The sequence below is a fragment of the Pongo abelii genome, chromosome 19 (genome assembly GCF_028885655.2).
Source record: "Pongo abelii isolate AG06213 chromosome 19, NHGRI_mPonAbe1-v2.0_pri, whole genome shotgun sequence".
Classification (NCBI taxonomy): domain Eukaryota; kingdom Metazoa; phylum Chordata; class Mammalia; order Primates; family Hominidae; genus Pongo; species Pongo abelii.
Genome location: NC_072004.2, coordinates 46021283 through 46044995, shown reverse-complemented (window position 1 = coordinate 46044995; position 23713 = coordinate 46021283). Strand labels below are relative to the sequence as shown.

At 43.6% G+C, this 23713-nt stretch overlaps 1 protein-coding gene across 2 annotated transcripts in view; it reads right to left on the bottom strand.

Annotated features, from left to right (window-relative positions):
• CRLF3 (cytokine receptor like factor 3) overlaps positions 1 to 23713 on the bottom strand; it is a 49967-nt gene that overhangs the window by 19912 nt on the left and 6342 nt on the right. The window contains exons 2-4 of one of the 2 annotated variants that reach the window (XM_009251476.4): positions 9248 to 9455; positions 2673 to 2760; positions 1503 to 1680 (exon numbers count right to left, since the gene is read on the bottom strand). In XM_009251476.4, coding sequence (XP_009249751.1) covers positions 1503 to 1680; positions 2673 to 2760; positions 9248 to 9455 — 474 coding nt within the window. 2 annotated transcript variants of the gene reach the window in all.

Genomic DNA, 23713 nt, shown 5'->3' with positions numbered 1-23713 from the left:
GCACATGCCTGAAGTCCCAGTTACTTGGGGGCTGAGGCGGGAGGATCATTTGAGCCCAGGAGGTTGAGACTGGAGTGAGACATGATTGTGCCACTGTACTCCAGCCTGGGTGACAGAGTGAGACCCTGTCTCAAAAACAAACAAACAAATAAATAAAACCACAACAAGCTACATTTAGGCAAAAATATAAAGTCTCACAATGCCAATTATTGGTCAAGATATGGAATAACAGAAACTCATATACTGCTTGGAAGGCTAAATTGATACAATCATCTTGTGGAAAGTTTGTTATTACCTATCAGCCTATGGATCCAATACTCTAAGAAGACCTCATAATTTTACAGCTAGGTAAATATTAATATTTTACAAACTTCACATATGTCCATAAAGAAACACAAGTAAAAATACTTATAGCAAAAAACTGGAAATAACTAGGTCCACTGATAGGAAAAATAATAAAAATGGAATGACAGTCCTGTTATGAAATAATAACAGCATGTTTACAAAAAAAGAAAAAAAATTTTCCTTTTAATAAAATCTCAGCTGGGCACAGTGGCTCACACCTGTAATCCCAGCACTTTGGGAGGCCGAGGTGGGCAGATCACCTGAGGTTGGGAGTTTGAGACCAACCTGACCAACATGGAGAAACTCCGTCTCCACTAAAAATACAAAAATACTAAAAATACAAACTTAGCCAGGCATGGTGGCGCATGCCTTAATCTCAGCTACTTGGGAGGCTGAGGCAGGAGGATTTCTTGAACCCGGGAGACGGAGGTTGTGGTGAGTCAAGATCGTGCCATTGCACTCCAGCCCGAGCAACAAGAATGAAACTCCGTCTCAAAAAAAAAAAAAGAAAATGTCAGCCAGGCGGAGTGGCTCACACCTGTATTCCCAACACTTTGAGAGGCCAAGGTGGGCAGATCACGTGAGGTCGGACGGTGCATCGCTGCACTCTAGCCTGGGCGACAGAGCAAAGCTTCATTTCAAAAAAAAAAAGGCCAGGCACGGTGGCTCACACCTATAATCCCAGCACTTTGGGTGGCCGAGGCGAGTGGGTCACTTGAGGTCAGGAGTTCAAGAACAGCCTGGCCAACATGGTGAAACCTTGTCTCTACAAAAAATACAAAAATTAGGCAGGTGTGATGGCAGGTGCCTATAATCCCAGCTACTCAGGAGGCTGAAGCAGGAGAATGGCTTCAACCTGGGGGAAGCGGCAGGCGGGGGAGGGCATGGAGGTTGCAGTAAGCCGAGATCACGCCACTTCACTCCAGCCTCGGTGAAAGAGCAAAACTCTGTCTCAAAAAATAAATAAATAAAATAAAAATAAAACTGGAAGAGCTACCTCAGTGTTCCATGTGACTTCATTTTAACTGTAAAGTAAAAGAGATTTTTGTTTGGGAAGAAAAGAATGTATTTAAAAGTAGTCAACGAAAAAATCTGAAAGGCCTCCAAATCTCAAACCTATAATGTGGAAGTCATTTCTAGAATTCTGAATTACATACCTTACACCATCGTACAATGATGCCTCCAGGTTTCTCGATTAGTTCTTCTATCTGTACTGGTGGGCGAGATGCTACTGTTCCATGCTTAAAAATGTGGTCTTTCACTATGTTAAGAATTGAGTCATCCAACTGAGCAGATAAACAAGGCACATCAACCAGTAAAGGTACTTCTGGTAAGCTGAGGAAACGAAGCTCATGTGTTATGAGACCTCTAACTGAGAGTTAAAAAATACAAGAAATATTTTAGAGCAGTCACATGCTTGAAAGATCCTGAAGCCCCCAGTAAGTAATTCTCATGGCAGTAGGGGATTTGCAAGATGTTACACAAAGATTCTCTTTTCAAATAAATATAAGTAAGACAGAAAATTGGTAGGATCATAACTGTCCAGTTTATGCCAAAAGATCTGGTTTACTGGAATATGACTCCGTTTCAACAATACATTGAGAATTTCTAAAATTTAACAATTCTTTTATATATTGGATTGAAAAAATGTGTAGTAATACTATACCAAGGATTATAATCACAACTATTTCATTAGTAACAGTGGTAATGGGCAGTAAAACGCTATTTTTTTTTTTTTTTTTCAGACAGGGTCTCACTCTGTCCCCTAGGCTGGAGTGCTGTGGTGTGATCTCAGCTCACTGCAACCTCCACCTCCCCGATTCAAGTGACTCTCTTGCCTCAGCCTCTCGAGTAGCTGGGACTACAGGTGCACGCCACCATGCCCAGATAATTTTTTATTTTATTTTATATTTATTTTGAGATGGAGTCTTGCTCTGTTGCCCAGGCTGGAGTGTAGTGGTGCAAACTTGGCTCGCTGCAACATCTGCCTCGCCTCCCGGGTTCAAGCAATTCTCCTGTCTCAGCCTCTCCAAGTAGCTGGATTACAGGCATGCCCCACCATGCCCGCCTAATTTTTATATTTTTAGTAGAGACAGGGTTTCACAACATGTTGGCCAGGCTGGTCTCAAACTCCTGGCCTCAAGCAATCCGCCGGCCTTGGCCTCCCAACGTGCTGGGATTACAGGTGTAAACCACCACGCCCGGCCTGAAAACCTTGAAATATATATTCTCTATCTCCCTTAATCAGAATCTTGAACAGAGGGAGGAAAAAAGCAGACATAGTTTAAATGCTTAAAAGTAAGTCCAAAAGGCACAAACTCTTTTACCTGTCCAACTGAATATGCGAGGCCTTTTTGGTAAAGCTCCACAGTTTCTCATTCTCTTCTCCCACACCACCAAGCATGGCGATCTCACCTACAATCAAGAATAAGAGAACTAGAACAATGAAAATGGTCACATATAAAGTAATCAACACAACTCATGTCTGGGTGGGTCTCTAGCGTTCTTGCAAATAGTTCTTAAGTGATGCCACAGTCAAATTCCCAAAAAGTTAAAGTAGAAACTATTTTAGAAGTGACTCTAAGATCAAATCCAAGAGGAAAAGGGATATACGGTGGCAACATTTTGCCAGAGATGAAAAATCTATCTACTCTATACAAGGAAATCAACCAATTTTAGGCAAAGCAGAAAGCCCAGGGACTTCTTTCCATCTCTCCTACAGAATCATTATGAACTTCAATAGGAGCCAGTACAAAATATTGCCCTGAGAGGAGCAATAGGGGATAGGGTGTTTGTTTTTTTTTTTTGAGACTGGGTCTTGTTCTGTCGCTCATGCTGGAGCGCAGTGGTAGGATCATAACTCACTGCAGCCTCGAACTTCCAGGTTCAAGCAATCCTCCCATCTCAGCCTCCCAAGTAGCTGTGACCATACGTGCAAAGCCACCATGCCCAGCTATTTTTTTTTTTTTTGGTAGAGACGAGGTCTCACTATGTTGCCCAGGCTGGGCATAAGGCTTGAAAAGCCAAATGATGCATCTATGTTTTCCTAAAAGAGTATCATATATCAGATTACAAATTATTCAACAGAACAATAAAAAGAAAATGTCAGGCTGGGCGCGGTGGCTCACGCCTGTAATCCCAGCACTTTGGGAGGCGGAGGCAGGTGGATCACGAGGTCAGGAGATCAAGACCATCCTGGCCAACATGGTGAAACCCTGTCTCTATTAAAAATACAAAAATTAGTTGGGTGTGGTGGCAGGCGCCTGTAGTCCCAGCTACTAGGGAGGCTGAGGCAGGAGAATTGCTTGAATCTGGGACATGGAGGTTGCAGTGAGCCGAGATCGCACCCCTGCACTCCAGCCTGGGCAACAGAGCGAGATTCCGTCCCCCCTGCAAAAAAAAGTTACATAGAGGCATATGATATGAAAATGACCAACTTCTATGTCCTTCCACAGCCCTGAAGAACACTGCCAGAACTTTTTTCCATCTGAATGTGCCCTGTAGTTACTCAAGTTTTTTGAGACCATATGACCTTCTCCTTAACCAAAAGAAAAACAGAGACATGGCCGGGTACTGTGGCTCATGCCTATAATCTCAGCACTTTGGCAGGCTGAGGCTGGTGGGTCACCTGGGGTTGGGAGTTCAAGACTAGCTTGGCCAACATGATGAAACCCCGTCTCTACTAAAAATACAAAAAGTAGCTGGGCATAGTGGCACGCTCCTGTAGTTCTAGCTACTAGGGATGCTGAGGCACTAGAATTGCTTGAACCCGAGAGGTGGAGGTTGCAGTGAGCCAAGATCGTGCCACTGCACTCCAGCCTGGGCAACAGTGTGAGACTATGTCTCAAAAATAAATAAATAAATAAATAAAATCCTCAAAATTCCATAAGTAAGTTTCTATCCCTCAGGAGAATAGGAAAGAGTTTGACATTAAAAATATTCCTGAAGTTTCCTTCTGCTGCTGAGATGTATAATAATTTTTTTAAATTAAAAAACATAGGCCAGGCACAGTGGCTCACGCCTGTAATCCCAGCACTTCGGGAGGCCGAGGTGGGTGAATCACGAAGTTAGGAGTTCTAGACCAGCCTGGCCAACATGGTGAAACTCTGTCTCTATTAAAAATACAAAAAATTAGCTAGGCGTGGTGGCAGGCGCCTATAATCCCAGCTACTCAGGAGGCTGAGGCAGGAAAATCGCTTGAACCCGCGAGGCAGAGGCTGCAGCAAGCTGAGATCGTGCCACTGCACTCCAGCCCAGGCAACAGTGCAACATGCCATCTCAAAAATAAATAAATAAATTAAATTAAATTTTGGACATACAAAAATATTCAAGTATCAAATGCTGTAACACTCACACTGCCTCAAAGGGATTTTTTCTTTTTGAGACAGAGTCTCACTCTGTCACCCAGGCTGGAGTGTGAGGTATAATCACAGCTCACTGCAACCTCAAACTCTGGGGCTCAGGGGATCCTCCCGCCTCAGCCTCCCAAGTAGCTAGGACTACAGGAGTGTGCCACTATGCCCAGCCAGGATTTATCTTCTTTTTTTTTTTGAGATGGAGTCTCGCTCTTGTCGCCCAGACTGGAGTGCAATGGTGCAATCTCAGCTCACTGCAACCTCTTGCCTCAGCCTCCCGAGTAGCTGGGATTACAGGTGCCCACCACCATGCCCAGCTAATTTTTGTATTTTTAGTAGAGACGGGGTTTCACCATGTTGGTCAGGCTCGTCTTGAACTCCTGACCTCAGATGATCCGCCCACCTCGGCCTCCCAAAGTGTTGTGATTACAGGCATGAGCCACCGCGCTCGGCCAGGATTTATCTTCTAAAATAAAAACAAATGATCAGCCCTCAGGGTGATAAGTGTACACTCCTGGCCCATGGTGCACTGCTTCTAGGTTTGTTTCCAAATGCAAAGCCACCAGGGAAAGACATTTCATGGTACTGCTAGAATTTTCTCAAAAGCACTGTTATGGTCAGTGGCAAATAAACACTTCTCATTGAAGACAAGACAAAAATGTAACCAGCAATGTTAAGATAACACCCGTACTATATTCTAAGTGGGACCAAAAGAAGATTAACTTCCAGGTGGAGTGACAGCCTTGTGAATCATCCACACTTTTTTCCCACACCACTCCCAGCACTCATTCTGCAGAAGGGATGGAATTCAGTCTCCTTCCCTAGCTCCTTTTTCCTCAATTGACTTTTAAATGTTGGTGCCCCTTAGCGTTCTAATCTCTTTCATCTGCTCTTCTCACATTACACGGTGTCCCTTGATGATTATACTTATTCCAATGGATTCAGATTTGATATATATGCCATTAACTGCCATACTGACATCGCCTGGTATGATCTCCTAAGAATCATACCCGTATTTCCATCTTAAGCACCTCAAACTCAACATGCCCAAGCCAAATGCCTATGTACTAAGCACCCGCCTTCTCCTTCAATTCCTTTGTCAAAAACAGCACCACTATTTATTCAGAATCCAAAAATAGGCTGATTTTTGTCATCACAAATCCTTTCCTTTCCCCTCCATCACATATGTAGGTAATCATCTACAGATAACAGTCACTGCTCAGTAAAATCATCAATAATTCTATTTCTAAAAAAAAAAACAAAAAACTCTGTCTTGTTTTTTTGTTTTTATTTTTAAGAGACAGGGTCTTGCTCTGCTGCCCAGGCTGAAGTGCAGTGGTGCAATCATAGCTCAAGCTCTCCCACCTCAGCCTCCTGAGTAGTTGGGACAACTTCTGTGTACCACCATGCCTGGCTAATTTTTTTTTTTTTTTTTTTTTTTGAGACGGACTCTCGCTCTGTCGCCCAGGCTGGAGTGCCATGGCGTGATCTCGGCTCACTGCAAGCTCCGCCTCCTGGGTTTATGCCATTATCGTGCCTCAGCCTCCCAAGTAGCTGGGACTACAGGCGCCTGCCACCATGCCTGGCTAATTTTTTGTATTTTTAGTAGAGACAGGGTTTCACTGTGTTAGCCAGGATGGTCTCGATCTCCTGACCTCGTGATCTGCCTGCCTCAGCCTCCCAAAGTGCTGGGATTACAGGTGTAAGCCACTGCGCTCAGCCCACCTAGCTAATTTTTTTAAAAAAAATTAGAGACGAGGATCTCACTACGTTGCCCAGACTGGTCTTGAACTCCTCGCCTCAAATGATCCTCCTCTCCTGTCTAGCCTCCCAAAGTGCTGGGATTACAGGTGTGAGCCATTGTGCCTGGCTCAAAATCTCTTAAAATCAGCCCTGCCTCATCTTTACCAGCCACCGCCTTTACCATTCCTACCTGGATTACTTTCTAATTTTTTTTTTGAGATGGGGTCTCATTATGTTGCCCAGGCTGGTCTTGAACTCCTGGGCTCAAGTGATCCACCCGCCTCAGCCTCCCAAAGTGCTGGGATTACAAGCATGCCCACCGTGCCCAGTTTCTAATAATTTTTTTTTATTTTGAGACGGAGTCTCGCTCTATTGCCCAGGCTGGAGTGTAGTGTTGCGATCTTGGCTGACTGCAACCTTCGTCTCCCAGGTTCAAGCGATTCTCCTGCCTCAGCCTCCCGAGTAACTGGAATTACAGGTGCCCACCACCACGTCTGGCTAAATTTTGTATTTTTAGTAGAGATGGGGTTTTACCATGTTGGCCAGGCTAGTCTCAAACTCCTGACCTCAAGTGATCCTCCCGTCTTGACATCCCAAAGTGCTGGGGTTATAGGTGTTAGCCTGGCCTCGGCCTCTAATAACTTTTTAATCAGTCTCTTTTCCCTCTAGTCTTACAATCTCTAACATAGTCTCCAAATAGGCAGGGTCATTTTTTTTTTAAATGCACATCTGATCATGTCACTCTGCTGCTTAAAATGCTTCAACTAATCCTTGAATATGCCATTCACTCCACTTATGATAATGTTACTTCTGCTTGGAATCATGCTGTTACCTCCTGTTTTTCCTATGTCTGCTTGATGAATTGCTTCAAGCCTCTGTGGAACTCTTCCTGCAGAAAGCTATCCTACACTATTCCAGACAAAGTTAAGAACTTCCTCCTCTATGCTCCAATAAGGTCTTGATCTCTTAGCATGTATCTGTCTCTCACTGGGCTCTGAATCCCAAAAGAAAGAACTCTCACCTATTTTATTCTTTTCTTTGAGAGGGAGTCTCACTCTGTCACCCAGGCTGGAGTGCAGTGGCGCGATCTCGGCTAACTGCAACCTCCGCCTCCCGGGTTCAAGCAATTCTCCTGCCTCAGCCTCCCGAGTAGCTAGGACTACAGGCATGCGCTGCCACGCCTGGCTATTTTTGTATTTTTAGTAGAGGCGGGGTTTCACCATGTTGGCCAGGATGGTCTTGATCTCCTGACCTGATGATCCGCCCACCTCGACCTCCCTAAGTGCTGCGATTACAGGCATGAGCCACCGTGCCCAGCCTTTATTCTTATTCTTATTTTATATTTTTTGAGACAGGGTCTCACTCCATCACCCAGGCTGGAGTGCAGTGGTGCAATCACAGCTCACTGCAGTGTCAATCTCCTGGCTTCAAGGGATCCTCCCACCTCAGCCTCTTAAGTAGTTGGGACTCCAGGTGCATGCCACCATGCCCAGCTAAGTTTTTTTTTTTTTTTTGTAGCGACAGGCTGTTGTCCCGGCTGGTCTTAAACTCCTGACCTCAAGTGATCCACTTACTTCAGCCTCCCAAAGTGCTGGGATTACAGGCGTGAGCCACCACACCTGGCCCCCTTGTTTATGTTATGTGCCTGACAAAGATCTCTGTTGAAGGAAGGTGGTAGAATGAAGAAAGGAAGGCAGCAGGGCATGACACAGTGGAAATAATTGGCAAAGATAGGAGTAAACAACAATCACATTTTTTTAAACTTTCTAAATAAAACAATGGAGACCGTAATTGTGGTGGCTCTCGCCTGTAATCCCAGCACTTTGGGAGGCCAAGATGGGAAGATTGCTTGAGACCAGGAATTCGAGACCAGCCTGGGCAACATGGTGAAACCCTGTCTCTGCTAAAAATACAAAAATTAGCCAGGCATGGTGGGATGTGCCTGTAATCCCAGCTATTTGGGAGGCTGAGGTGGGAGGATCACCTGAGCCAGGGAGGTCAAGACTGCAGTGAGCTCTGATAGCGCCACTGCACTCCAGCCTGGGCAACAGAGCAAAACCCCTGTGTCAAAAAAAAAAAAAAAAAAAGTATAATTTGATTGATTGTAACACAGAAGATAAATGCTTGAGAGGATGGATACCCCATTTTCCACAATGTGATTATTACACACCGCATGCCTGTATCAAAACATCTCAATGTGCCCCATATCATTTATTCTTTCTTGTTTTATAACTAATTGTAACTAACGCTTCAACTGCACTCGCCATGGGATACCTAACTGTATATCTGTCATCCTATATTACAAACTGTCTCTAGGTAAGAACATTCTAAGAACCCCACAGATGACAAGAAGCCTGCTGCTATCCTGAGAAATCAGCAAAATGTCAATCTGAACGAACCACATTTAACCTGTGATATAATTTGGCTCCGTGTCTCCACCCAAATCTCATCTCGAATTGTACTCCCATAATTCCCATGTGTTGCAGGAGGGACCCGGTGGGAGATAACTGAATCATGGGGGCAGTTTCTCCCACACTGTTCTTGGTAGTGAATAAGTCTCATGAGATCTAATGGTATTTTAAGGGGAAACCCCTTTCGCTTGGCTCTCATTCTCTTCTCTTGTCTGCCGCCATGTGAGTTGTGCCTTTCACCTTCTGCCATGATTGTGAGGCCTCCCCAGCCACATGGAACTGTAAGTTCATTAAACCTCTTTCTTTTGTAAATTGCCCAGTTTCGGGTATGTCTTTATCAACAGTGTGAAAATGGACGAATGCACTAATGCAACAGGCTCCCTGGTCTCCCACCTTCTCGGACTAAGTCCTCTGCAGTGTTGACTCCGTGTTCTATGAGCTTCTGGCAGTCATCTAGTGGTTTAATGGTCTCCTGTTCAATGGTGTCCACCTCTTGCAAAAGGGTCACCAATCGCTCATCCAGGAGCTTTCCAAGGGTTCCCTTTAAATCATTAAAATGCTGTTTGAGAACATCCCTTGTCTGTGATGCACTTTCTTTGATCTAAAAAGAAATAACAAAATACTCAAAATCAGAATCTTTAAAAAAGGCTAATCCAAAGGTATAATTCACATTAATCTAAAAGCACTGTATAACCATCATCTTGAATTTAGTAAAAAAAGATTAAATGAAATTATATTTAAGGTGTGATATTTTGATACACATATACATAGTGAACTGTTACTATAGTTAAGCTAATTAACATGTCCATCTCTTCACGTGGTTACCTCTGTGTGTGGTAAGAACACTTATGATCTCTCCTAACACATTCCAAGTATACATTACACTATTATTAACTATTGTCCCTATCCTGTACTTGAGCTCTCTAGAATTTACGCATATTAAATAACTGAAACTTCGTACCTTTGACCAACATCTCCCCATCCCCAACTCCATCCCTGGCAAGCACCATTCTACTTTCTGCTTCTATAACTTCGACCTTTTTAGATTCTACATATGAGATCATGCAGTATGTTTATTTCTGTATCTGGCTTATTTCACTTAGAGTAATGTCCTTCAGGTTCATCCATGCTGTCACAAATGACAGAATTTCCTTCCCTTTTAAGGTTGAATAGCATTCCATTGTATATATACATCTTCCATTCATTGATAAACCAAATGTGATTCATTTGCACAAACAGGCAGAAGTACACAGAATTGCCCTTCAAGTCAGATAGAATAAGCCAAATCTTGGTTTCATCATTCACAAACTATGTCAATTTGGTTAAGTTAATTAAGTATTCTATGCCTCAATTTTCTTATTTGTCAAATGAGCATAATAATAGTTATTTCGGCCGGGCACAGTGCCTCACGCCTGTAATCCCAGCACTTTGGAAGGCCGAGGAGGGCAGATCATTTGAGGTCAGGAGTTCGAGACCAGCCTGGCCAATGTGGTGAAACCCTGTATCTACTAAAAATACAAAAATCAGCTGGACGTGGTAGTGCGGGCCTGTAATCCCAGCTACTTGGGAGGCTGAGGCAGGAGAACTGCTTGAACCTGGGAGACAGAGGTTGCAGTGAGCCAAGATTGCGCCACTGCACTACAGCTGGGCAAGAGAGTGAGACTCCATTTCAAAAAAGAGAAATAAATAATAGTTACTTCATGGAGTTGCTGTGAGGATAAATTAAAATAATCTAGGTACTACAGTGGGTAAAATAAATGGCACATTGTTATACTCGATAAAAAATGTTATAAATTATTATTATCTATACAAAGTTGTTCTTGAAAATTGTACGTTTCAATACTAAAAATTGTTTAATTACGAGGGGATTAAAATTCATTTTACTGAAAAGCAGCAAAGAAATGGTAGATTAAAAAGCCATGGTCAGCTGGGCATGCAGGCTCATGCCTATAATCCCAGCATTTGGGAGGCCAAGGTGGGTGGATTATGAGGTCAGGAGTTCAAGACCAGCCTGACCAACATGGTGAAACTCCGTCTCTACTAAAAACACAAAAAAATTAGCTGAGTTTGGTGGTGCGTGCCTGTAATCCCAGCTACTTAGGACGCTGAGGCAGGAGAATCGGTTGAACCCGGGAGGCAAAGGTTGCAGTGAGCTGAGATCGTGCCACTGCACTCCAACCTGGGCAACAGAGTGAGACTCCGTCTCAAAAAAAAAAAAAAAAAAGGAAGCCATGGTCGGGTGCAGTGGCTCACACCTATGATCCTTGCACTTTGAGAGGCTGAGGCAGGAGGATCACTTGAGCCCAGGAGTTTGAGACCAGCTTGGATAACATGGAGAAATCCTGCCTTTACAAATAATACAAAAATTAGCCGGGCATGGTGGCACATGCCTGTAGTCCCAGCTACTTAGGGGGCTGAGGTGGGAGGATCACCTGAGCCCAGGGGTCGAGACTGCAGTAAGCTGTGACTGCACCACTGCACTCTAGCTTGGGTGACAGAGTGAGACCCTGTCTCTAAATAAAAATGAAAAGCCACAATACAAACAAACAAACAAACAAAAAAACTCATGGATAAAATGCCCTCATTATGCTAAAAGAAAACCAAAAATTATTTAAAAACCAAAGAGGCCTGTAGGAGGCAGAGCTGGGACAATGACTCAATCCTTTTTGAATCATAGTGCTCTTTGTCAATCTAAATGAGAGGTTTATAAAGCCTCTTCCTTTCAAAGTTATTGAAAGAGAAGAAAAAGCCTCTTCCCCCAAAAATAAATAATCTATACCCTAAAAAATTATTCAATTGCAGAAGTTTACAAATTCCCTCAGAGCCAAACCATGGCTTGCCTGGAGCAGTAATTACAAAACTTCGTTTGCAGAAGAATCATGTAGGCTACTTGTTATAATTCAGACTGCAGAGTTCCATCCCAGACCTACTGAACCAGAAAATGACAGGAGGGGCTAAAGGAGTGTATGGATGGAGTTCTCATTTTTTCCAAGCACACCTGTGATTCTGTAGCCCACAATTTGAGAAACACTGCCCTAAATCTACAGATCTCAGATTAAGAACCCATATTCTAGGGGATATGACAGGAAAATCTTCCTGTCAAATATATTATGAAGATAAATAGATTGTTTATACAGACACCAGATTTTTCTTCTTTTATTTCAGAGACAAGGTCTCACTCTGTTGCACATCCTAGCTCACTGCAGCCTTGAACTCCTGGGCTCAGGTGATCCTCCTGCCTCAGTCTCCTGAGTAGCTGAGCTTATAGGCGCGGGCCACCACACTTGGCTAATTTTATTTTTCACTTTTTGTAGAGACGAGATCTTGCTATGTTGCCCAAGTTGGTCTTGAACTCCTGGCTTCAAGCAATCCTCCCACCTTGGCCTCCCAAAATGCTGAGATTACAGGAGTGATCCAGATTTTTATTTTAAAGACTTCAGATAACAGGCATGGTGGCTCATGCCTCTAACCCCAGCACTTTGGGAGGCCAAGGTGGGAGGATCACCACTGCAACCTGACCTCGGCGACAGAGCAAGGCCCTCTTCTCAAAAAACAATTCAGGTAACATATAACTCATTTTCTCTCGCTTAATGGGAAAATTCTAACTATAAGCCACTCCGATAAGTTAAAGCAAAAACATACTTTGCTTTCCAGATATTATTATCTTAGTTTCATATGACATATTGTTTACCACCATAACCCTTTTGTTAACTTTCTCTTACCAAGAAAGTTTAAAGTATAAGAAAAATCCACCAAGAAAGAACATATCAAAATATGAATAAAGGACAATATTTCAACAGTTAATAGATTTAAAAACTTTCTATTTATTCTCTAAATTCTCTCTAAATTTAAAAAGCAGAATACAACACTGTTTCCCAGCAATGTTCACGACCATGTAAAAACAAAAAATGCCCATGCCCAAGGACTAAAACAGGAAAAGAGCAGTATCATTTACTGGGTGGGCAGATCATAGAAACAGTTTTCTTTCCTTTTTTTTTTTTTTGAGATGGAGTTTCACTCTTGTGGCCCAGACTGGAGTGCAGTGGCGCAATCTCGGCTCACTGCAATCTCTGCCTTCTGGGTTCAAGAGATTCTCCTGCCTCAGTCTCCTGAGTAGCTGAGATTACAGGCGCATGCCACCACACCTGGCTAATTTTTGTATTTTTAGTAGAGACAAAGTTTTGCCAACCTGGTCTTGAACTCCTGATCTCCGGTGATCCACCCACCTTAGCCTCCCAAAGTGCTGGGATAAGGCGTGAGCCACCTCATCCGGCCTTTTTCTCTCCATTTGACATTAATGCAGTTATAATAATATTTATGCAGTTAGTAAAATAATTCTTTAAATCACAAAGAGAAATCCTAAATTAATTGTTAATTAATTTCTGTAGTTACCAAAGAATTTCTGTGAAATAAATCCAAGTAAAAATTTTAAAAAGAAAGAAAGGCCATAAACCCAAATTGCACTTGATTCAGCTCACCATTCAACTATGAGATCTTTGCAAACTGGGCCCTCATCTACATAGCATCTGGCAAACAAATGCTGTTGAGTGAAAACGCAGTTAATCATATGTGTTTCAAAGAACTTTCTAAAAGAACCAAAGAGAGAATACCTTATGATTTTAACACAACCCCTGGGATACTGTTAGAAATTCAGAATCTCAGGCCCCACCCAGAACTGCTAAATCAGAACATGAATTTTTTTTCTTTCCTCCTCCTCCCCTAGAACCTGTATTTTTTTTTTTTTTCTTTTCAGAGATGGAGTTTTGCTCTTGTTGCCCAGGCTGCAGTGCAATGGAGCAATCTTGGCTCACTGCAACCTCCACCTCCCGGATTCAAGTGATTCTCCTGTCTCAGCCTCCTGAGTAGCTGGGATTACAGGCGCATGCCACCATGCCTGGCTAATTTTTGTATTTTTAGTAGAGATGGGGTTTCATCATATTGGTCAGGCTGGTCTCGAACTCCTGACCTCAGATGATCCTACTGCCTCAGCCTCCCAAAGTGCTGGAAGTACAGGCGTGACCCACCGCACCCAGCCAAACCTGTATTTTTTTTTTTTTTTTTTTTTTTGGAGTCTTGCTCTGTCGCCCAGGCTGGAGTGCAGTGGCGCCAACTCGGCTCACTGCAACCTCCGCCTCCCGGGTTCAAGCAGTTCTCCTGCCTCAGCCCCCCTAGTAGCTGGGATTACAGGCATGCGCCACCACGCCCAGCTAATTTTTTTGTATTTTTAGTAAAGACGGGGTTTCACCATTTTGGCCAGGCTGGTCGCGAACTCCTGACCTTGTGATCTGCCCGCCTCAGCCTCCCAAGGTGCTGGGATTACAGGCATGAGCCACCGCACCCGGCCAAACCTGTATTTTTAACAGGACCCTCAGTTGCTTTGTATACATATTACAGATACCAGAATAAATGAAGACCTTGTGTCAGAACGCTGTAATACATTTCAAATGGCCAAGAGGAAATTCTGCAGTTGAGCACTGTGCCTCTGAGGTCCTGTCTTGCTCTTTAGCGGATATAGCATACACAGGAAGTGCATTGGTTAGGTGAAGTCAATTTCCTCTTTAGAAAGGATTCAAAAGCTCCTTCAGCTGTTGCAGAGCCTACGTTTTGTTTTTGTTTCAGAACCTCAGAAAAAAGGAAGTATGTCAACACAAAACAGAGAGAGGGCTAAAAAAGTGAGACTCAATTTCCAAATTCACCTCCTGTACTCTCATTGTAAATTTGGTCCCTTTTGCTCATAGAATCCCAACCACTGCCATTTCAAACTTGATACTACCATGGGATCATTTTCTTTTCCTTGAAATATTTCATGATTTAAAGCCGAGTCACCTTTAATCCAATCATGTAACCAATCAAGTTCATTTGCTTGACTTTATGAAACTAATTTAAAAATGCAGCTCCACTGCTGAGTGAATTTCTTCATATTTGATGTGGTACCAATGGTTCCATGCGTTCACTGTTAACTCAATAAATCTTCACAATGCAGTTTCAGAAAGTGAGGACCAAAGAAGACAAAGAAGACAACTTACCTAAGGCTTCACAGTGCCAGAAACAGTCTAACTCCAAAGACTATGCTCTTTCATTACACCATGCTGTTTTGTACTTACAGGACACTTTTTTTTTTTTGAGACAGGTTCTCACTTGGTCGTCCAGGCTGGAGAGCAGTGGTACAATCACAACTCACTGCGGCCTCGAACTCCTGGGCTCAGGTGATTCTCCCACCTTAGCCTCCCAGGTAGCTGGGACCACAGGCATGTGTCAGTCACTACACCCAGCTATATTTTGTATATTTTGTAGAGACGGGTTTTCATCACGTGGCCCAGGCTGGTCTCAAACTCCTGGACTCGAGCAATCCTCCTGCCTCGGCCTCTCAAAGTGCTGAGATTACAAGCGTGAGCCACCGCACTCGGCCACAGAACACTATTTTAAAAGAGCTCCCAGATAAATCTGTAAATTATGTATTGGCTAAAGACACTTCTTGGTATAACACGTAGTATTTCCTGTCCCTGTGTAAAGAATTGTGTGGTGGACAACCAATCAGCTTCAAATGCTACCTAGCCATTCAAGACAAAAACAACTGTGGTGATTTGTAACAAAATAGATTTAAGAATACAAATGACAGACAAGATTTCAAACAGGAAACTGTAATATATATTGTTTATGTTGATTAATAATATTTTGAAATAACTGCCACTAAAACCTTTAATGTAACAGACCATTAAAACTTACAAAGTTTTGGCCTGAGCACATTGGCTCATGCCTGTAATCCCAGCACTTTGGGAGGCCGAGGCAGGTGGATCATGAGGTCAGGAGGTCAGGAGTTCGAGACCAGCCTGGCCAACATGGTGAAACCCCGTCTCTACTAAAAATGCAAAAATTACCCAAGCGTGGTGGTGCACGCCTGTAGTCCTAGCTACTGGGCTGAGGCAGGAGAATCACTTGAACCCGGGAAGCGGAGGTTACAGTGAGCTAAGATAGTGCCATCACACTCCAGCCTGGGCAATAGAGCAAGACTCCACCTCAAAAAAAAAAATAAATAAATAAATAATAAAAAACAAAACTTACAAAGTTTCCACTACAGCTGAATATAACCCCAAAACAACTGTTTTAAAATTTTAACATGATTAAGAGCTCACAAAATGCCAAAAATTCATCAAGTTTGTATTTCAATACTAAGCCACCCAAAAGCTTAGGGAGTATTTCCTTCACAACCCTCCAAAACAATAGTGACTGATATATTTTCCTCCAGAGTTTAGTTACTAAAAAGACATATGTAGAGGCCTGGTGCGGTGGCTCATGCCTATAATCCCGGCACTTTTGAAGGACGGATCACTTGTGTCCAGGAGTTCAAGACCAGCCTGGGCAACATGGCAAAACTCTGTCTCTAGTAAAAAATACAAAAAATCAGCTGTGTGTGGTGGCATGGCTTGTAGTCCCAGCTGCTTGGGAGGCTAAAGTGACAGGATCACTTGAGCCTGGGAGGTTGAGGCTTCAGTGGGTGGTTTTTGCACCACTGCCTTCCAGCCTGGGTGACAAAGTGAGACCCTGCCTCAAAAATAACCAAACAAACAAAAAAGAAAACCACATACACAAAATATAAAACTATTTGCTAACAAGAACATACTGATTAAAAACTGGCCAGGCGCAGTGGCTTATGCCTGTAATCCTAGGATTTTGGGAGGCTGAGGCAGGTGGATTGCCTGAGCTCAGGAGTTTGAAACCAGCCTGGGCAACATGGTGAAACCCTGTCACTGCTAAAAACACAAAAATTACCTGGGTTTGGTGGTGCCTGCCTGTAATCCCAGCTACTGGGAGGCTGAGGCAGGAGAATCATTTGAGCTCAGGAGGTGGAGGTTGCAGTGAGCCGAGATCACGCCACTGTACTCCAGCCCGGGTGAGAGAGCAAGACTCTGTCTCAAACAAACAAACGAACAAACAAACAAAAAACACCACAAAAAAACAGAAAAACATATTTATCAAAAATAAAAGACAGCCGGGTACAGTGGCTCATGCCTGTAATCCCAGCACTTTGGGAGGCTGAGGCGGTCGAATCACGAAGTCAGGAGTTCAAGACCAGCCTGGCCAACATGGTGAAACCCCGTCTCTACTAAAAATACAAAAAAATTAGCTGGTCATGGTGGCGGGCACCTGTAATCCCAGCTACTCAGGAGGCTGAGCTAGGAAAATTGCTTGAACCTGGGAGGCGGAGGTTGCAGTGAGCCAAGGTCGTGCCACTGCACTCCAGCTCAGGCGACAGCGCGAGACGCCGTCTCAAAAACAAACAAACAAACAAAAAAAGGCCAGGTGCGGTGGCTCACGCCTGTAACCCTGGCACTTTGGGAGGCTGAGGCGGGCGGATCATGAGGTCAGGAGATCAAGACCATCCTGGCTGACATGGTGAAACCCTGTCTCTACTAAAAATACAAAAAATTAGTTGGGCTTGGTGGCGGGCACTTGTAGTCCCAGCTACTCGGGAGGCTGAGGCAGGAGAATGGCATCAGCCGGGGAGGCAGAGCTTGCAGCAAGCCGAGATTGCGCCAGTGCACTCCAGCCTGGGTGACAGAGCGAGACTCCGTCTAAAAAAAAAAAAAAAATAAAAATAAAATAAATAAAGATAAAAAATAGTCAACTGAAATTGATGACGCTAATCAACACATTTTTTCTCAGTTTCTGTGAAATGTATATTACATTACCTATTTGTCTTTGTGCTGACACCAAGACACCGGTCATTAGTAATAATGGAAACAGCAACAATACAGCAGCAGCTATCATCTACTGAGTACCTGTATGCCAGTTAAAACTGTACCTGTGGTCTCATTTAAACTCTACCATAACCCTGTGAAGAGAACCTGTGTAGATGAGTAACATGGGAGTCAGAGAGATGAAACTGGCCATATCACAAAGTTAGTGAAGAGGCAGAGATTTTGAATTCAGTCTGACTCAAAAATGGACTTGTAAGCACTGCTATGTTTCTCCTTGTTTCTCTCACACTTATGACTTTTTTAGAAAAAAAAATGCTTATTTGAGAACTTTCAAACAGAAAACGTATATTATATGATTTGGTAATCTGTTACAGTAGTGGCCGCCAATTAACCAGGAATTCACACTTCCAACTACTCGTGGCCTTGTGTGGTCCTCTCCCCCAGAATCTGGGCTGGGCCTGTGACTAGCAGTGCAGTCACACGTGCACAGCAATAGAGTGAAACTGATTCTGTGCCAGTTCTAGGCCTCATCCTTCAGAAGAACTGTCAACATCTGCTTTTTGGAGGCCACCATGAAAGAAGTATGCCTATCTTTCTGGAGAGGACAAGGGGAGAGAGACAGGAAGGTGAAAAGGCAGGAAGGGAGGAAGACAGGGAGAGAGACTGGCGCCAAAACCCAGGTATGCCAGTGTTCCAACTGAGACTAGCTAATACTAAGTCTCCAAATATAAGTGAATGTTCTCTGTCAGACATTCCAGCTGCAACTGCAACCACAAGAGTGTTGCCAAGCAAAACCAGGAGAACTACCTATCTGAGCCCCAGTCAACTTCCAGAATTGTAAGCAAATACAATGGTTGCTTTTTAAGTCATTAAGCTTTGGCACAGTTTTATTACGTAGCAGTAAACAAATCATATAAAAAAAATGTTTAATTCTTGATTATCTATACTAATAGAGTGCACATCATCAAGACCAAGACAATCGAAAAAAGAATGTCTGCCAAATTACACCCACAACATTCATAAAGGCATTCATTCAACATTTATTCAGGCCTAGTATGTGTCAGAAATTAGGGTTATAAAGATGAATAAAGCATGGTCTTCACCTCAAAAACTCTCATTCTGGTAAGGGGGATGGCAAGCAAAAGTAACTATAATGAAATGAATTATGTTCTTACATATCTGGGGCAGCCACAAACTGCCATCAGAGCATAAAAGAGCATTATGATGGGAAAGAGAGTAGGAGACATTTAAAGAATAAGTTGTCAGTTGGAGGAACAGGGGATGTCACCTTGAATAACAATAATATTTAGTATTATCATGGCTGACATTAATTAAGAATCTCCTATGTCCTAGGCACTGTGGTAAGCGTTTTTTTTTTTTAATAATTATACTTAAAGTTTTAGGGTACATGTGCACAACGTGCAGGTTTGTTACATATGTATACATGTGCCATGTTGGTGTGCTGCACCTATTAACTCATCATTTAACATTAGGTATATCTATCTCCTAATGCTATCCCTCCCCCCTCCCCACACCCAGTGCTAAGCATTTTAAATAAGTTTCTCATTTTAATTCCCACAATGGCCAGGTAAAGCAGATACTACCCTTATCCTCATTTTACACAGAAGGAAACTGAAGATTAGGAAAATTTAGTTTCTCAAGCTTTCATGGCTAATAGGAACAACTAAAATAACTGCAAATATTAGTGACTCACTGATAGCCCTCAATAATAAAAAAAGGCTGGGCCGGGTGTGGTGGCTCACGCTTGTAATCCCAGCACTTTGGGAGGCTAAGGTGGGCAGATCACTTGAGGCCAGGAGTTCAAAACCAGCCTGGCCAACACAGTGAAACCTCGTCTCTATTAAAAATACAAAAATTAGCTGGCCTTGGTGGCGCACGCCTGTAATCCCAGATACTTGGGAGGATGAGACAGAAGAATTGCTTGAATCCAGGAGGCAGAGGTTGCAGTGAGCCGAGACTGAGACACTGCACTCCAGCCTGGGTGACAGAGCAAGACTCCGTCTCGAAAAAATAATAATAATAGTAATAACAACAAAAGGCTGTCATATATTTGTTTGGCTTTTTAGATGACAAATTAGTCATATTCTTTACCAGATTTATAGCAATAAGAATAGTTATTGGCCAGGAGCAGTGTCTCATGCCTGTAATTCCAGCATTTTGTGAGGCCAAGGCAGGCAGATCACCTAAGGTCAGGAGTTGGGAGACCAGCCTGGCCAGTACGGCAAAACCCCGTCTCTACTAAAAATACAAAAAAGTTAGCCGAGCGTGGTGGTGGGAGCCTGTAATCCCAGCTACTTGGGAGGCTGAGGCAGGAGAATTGCTTGAACCCGGGAGGCAGAGGTTACACTGAGCTGAGATCGTGCCACTGCACTCCAGCCTGGGTGACAGAGCAAGACTCCACCTCAAAAAAAAAAATAGTTCTCCATCAAAATTGTATACATTACAATCTACACTAAAACAAAATTGCCGGGCATGGTGGCTCATGCCTGTAATCCCAGCACTTTGGGAGGTCGAGGCAGGTGGATCACCTGAGGTCGGGAGTTTGAGACCAGCCTGACCAACATGGTGAAACCCCATCTCCACTAAAAATACAAAATTAGCCGGGTGTGATGGCGCATGCTTGTAATCCCAGCTACTCGGAAGGCTGAAGGAGGAGAATCACTTGAACCCCCGGGAGGCAGAGGTTGCCGTGAGCCAATATTGCGCCATTGCACTCCAGCCTGGGCAACAAGTGTGAAACTCTGTCTTTAAAAAAAAAAAAAAATCTACACACAAAAATATACCTCTATAACATTCACACACATTTCTTTCTTTCTTTTTTCTTTTTTTTTTTTTGAGATGAAGTCTTGCACTGTTGCCCAAGCTGGAATGCAGTGGCGCAATCTTGGCTCTGTGCAACCTCTGCCTCCCAGGTTCAAGCAATTCTCCTGCCTCAGCCTCCCGAGTAGCTGGGATTACAAGCACCCACCACCAGGCCTGGCTAATTTTTGAAGTTTTAGTAGAGACGGGGTTTCACCGTGTTGGCCAGGCTGGTCTCGAACTCCTGACCTCAGGTGATCCACCCGCCTTGGCCTCCCAAAGTGCTGGGATTACAGGTGTGAGCCATTGCGCCTGGCCAACTTTTTGTATTTTTAGTAGAGATGGGGTTTCACCATGTTGGCCAGGCTGGTCTTGAAATCCTGACCTCAGGTAATCCACCCAACTTGCCATCCCAAAGTGCTGGTATTACAGGAGTAAACCACCATGCCTGACCAGAAAATGGCTAGTTTCTTTTTTTTTCTTTCTTTTTTTTTTTTTTGAGATGGAGTCCCACTCTGTTGCCCAGGCTGAAGTGCAGTGGCGCAATCTCGACTCACTGCAACCTCCGACCCCCAGGTTCAAGCAATTCTCTTGCCTCAGCCTCCTGAGCAGCTGGCATTACAGGTGCACCACCACACCCACCTAACTTTTTTGTATTTTTAGTAGAGACGGGGTTTCACCGTGTTGGCCAGGCCGGTCTCGAACTCCTGACCTCAGGTGATCTGCCCGCCTCAGCCTCCCGAAGTCCTGGGATTACAGGCGTGACCCACCCAGCCCGGCCAGAATGGCTCGTTTTAATTCTCCTTGACCTCCTTCTATATTTCTGGGGAGTTTTAAACTCAACCAGCAGCTTTCAGAGTACCATATTTAAAGATGATTTCTGTACATCGGTGTTGCTCAGGAAATAAAGAGTTAAAAAAAAAAAAAAAAAGACAATTTGTAGGCCGGGCATGGTGGCTCACGCCTGTAATCCCAACACTCTGGGAGGCCAAGGCGGGCAGATCACGAGGTCAGGAGTTCGAGACCAGCCTGGCAAATATGGTGAAACTCCGTCTCCACTAAAAATAGAAAAACTAGCCAGGCATGGTGGCATGCACCTGTAGTCACAGCTACTCGGGAGGTTGAGGTGGGAGAATCACTCGAACCCAGAAGGCAGAGGTTGCAGTGAGCCGAGATCGCACCACTGCACTCTAGCCTGGGTGACAGAGCAAGACTCCATCTCAAAAAAAAAAAAAAAAAAAAAAGGACAACTTGTGAAAAGATTTATTGGTGAAAAGACTGACTCAAAAACCAATATAAATATGTGGTCTTTTGCAAACAAATACAGCCAAGCATCACATAATGATGTTTTGGACAATGACAATCACATACATAATGGTAGTCCCATAAGATTATATTACTATATTTTTATGTTTTTACTGTATCTTCTTTCTTTTTGAGACAGGGTCTAGTTCTGTTGTCGAGGCTGGAGTACAGTGGTGTGATCATGGCTTACTGCACCCTCAGCCTCCTGGGCTCAATAAATCCTCTCACCTTTGCCTCCCGAGTAGCTAGGACCACAGGCATGCACCACCACACCTGGCTAATTTTTAATTTCTTTGTGGAGATGGGGGTCTCCCTATATTAACCAGACTGTCTCAAACTTCTGGGCTCAAGAGATCCTCCCTGCTTGGCCTCTCAAAGTTCTGGGACTACAAGTGTGACCCAGCATGCCTACTGCACCTTTTCTATGTTTAGATACACACTTACAATTATGTTACAACTATCTACAGTATTCAGTATAGTAACATGCTGTACAGACTTGTACCCTAGGAGCAATAGAATATACCATACAGCCTAGGTGTGTAGCAGATGATACCATCTAGGTTTGTACAATGACAAAATTGCCCAATGACACATTTCTGAGAATATATCCCTGTTGTTTTGACTGTATATGTGTGGCTTTTATTTTTACCACCCTTATTTGCAATTAGTTTTGCTTCCAGTATTTTGGGGTGCCAGAATCAATACATTGCAACCTACCACCAACAAATGTTCCTTTAAATATCTACAATAGACTCCACCTCTGCATTAAAAATGAGGCTGTGGGACAGGCACAGTGGCTTACGCTTGTAATCCTAGCACTTTTTGAGGCCAAGGTGGGTGGACAGCCTGAGCTCAGGAGTTCAAGACCAGCCTGGGCAACATGGTGAAACCTCCTTCTACTAAAAATACAAAAAATGAGCTGGGTGTGGTGGCATGCGCCTATAATCCAGGCTACTCGGGAGGCTGAGGCAGGAGAATCGCTTGAACCCGGGAGGTGGAGGTTGCAGTGAACCAAGGTGGTGCCACTGCACTCCAGTCTGGGTGACAAAGTGAGACCGTCTTAAAAAAAAAAAGCTTTGCATGGGAAAAATATTCTTGTAAATGCTTATGATGTTACCAAAATTCTTATAATGCTAACAAAATGCTTATAATGTTTATAAAAATTAAAAATTGATACAAAGTTGCATATACAGTAGTCTCTCAACTTTGCAGAATAGTATATATAGAAAAATACATCAAAATGTTAACTGCAGGCCGGGCAGGGTGGCTCAAGCCTGTAATCCCAGCACTTTGGGAGGCCGAGGAAGGTGGATCATGAGGTCAACAGATGGAGACCATCCTGGCCAACATGGTGAAACCCCATCTCTACTGAAAATACAAAAATTAGCTGGGCGTGGTGGCAGGCGCCTGTAGTCCCAGCTACTCAGGAGGCTGAGGCAGGAGAATGGCTTGAACCCAGGAGGCAGAGGTTGCAATGAGCCGAGATGGCGCCACTGCACTCCAGCCTGGCGACAGAGTGAGACTCCATCCAAAAAAAAAAAAAAAAAGTTAACTGCAGTTGTCTGTAAGTAGTAGAATTATAGGTTATTTTAAAACTATTTCATCTGGGCTGAGTGCGGTAGCTCACGCCTGTAATTCCAGCACTTTGGGAGGCTGAGATGGGCGGATCACCTGAGGTCAGGAGTTTGAGACCAGCTTTCACCATGGTGAAACCCCGTCTCTACTAAAAATACAAAAATTAGCTGGGCGTGGTGGCAGGCACCTGTAATCCCAGGTACTCGGGAGGCTGAGGCAAGAGAATTGCTTGAACCTGGGAGGTGGAGGTTGCAGTGAGCCAAGATTGCGCCATTGCACTCCAGCCTGGGCGACAAGAGAGAAACTTCATTTAAAAAAAAAAAAAAATTTCATCTGTTCTTGGTTTTCCCTGTATCCGGATTTAAACTTTTCTTAGAATACTATAATAGGGACACTTTAAATACTACTACTGTAACAAATTATACTCAGATTTTTGTAGTGTTTTCAAAATGGGTAACAG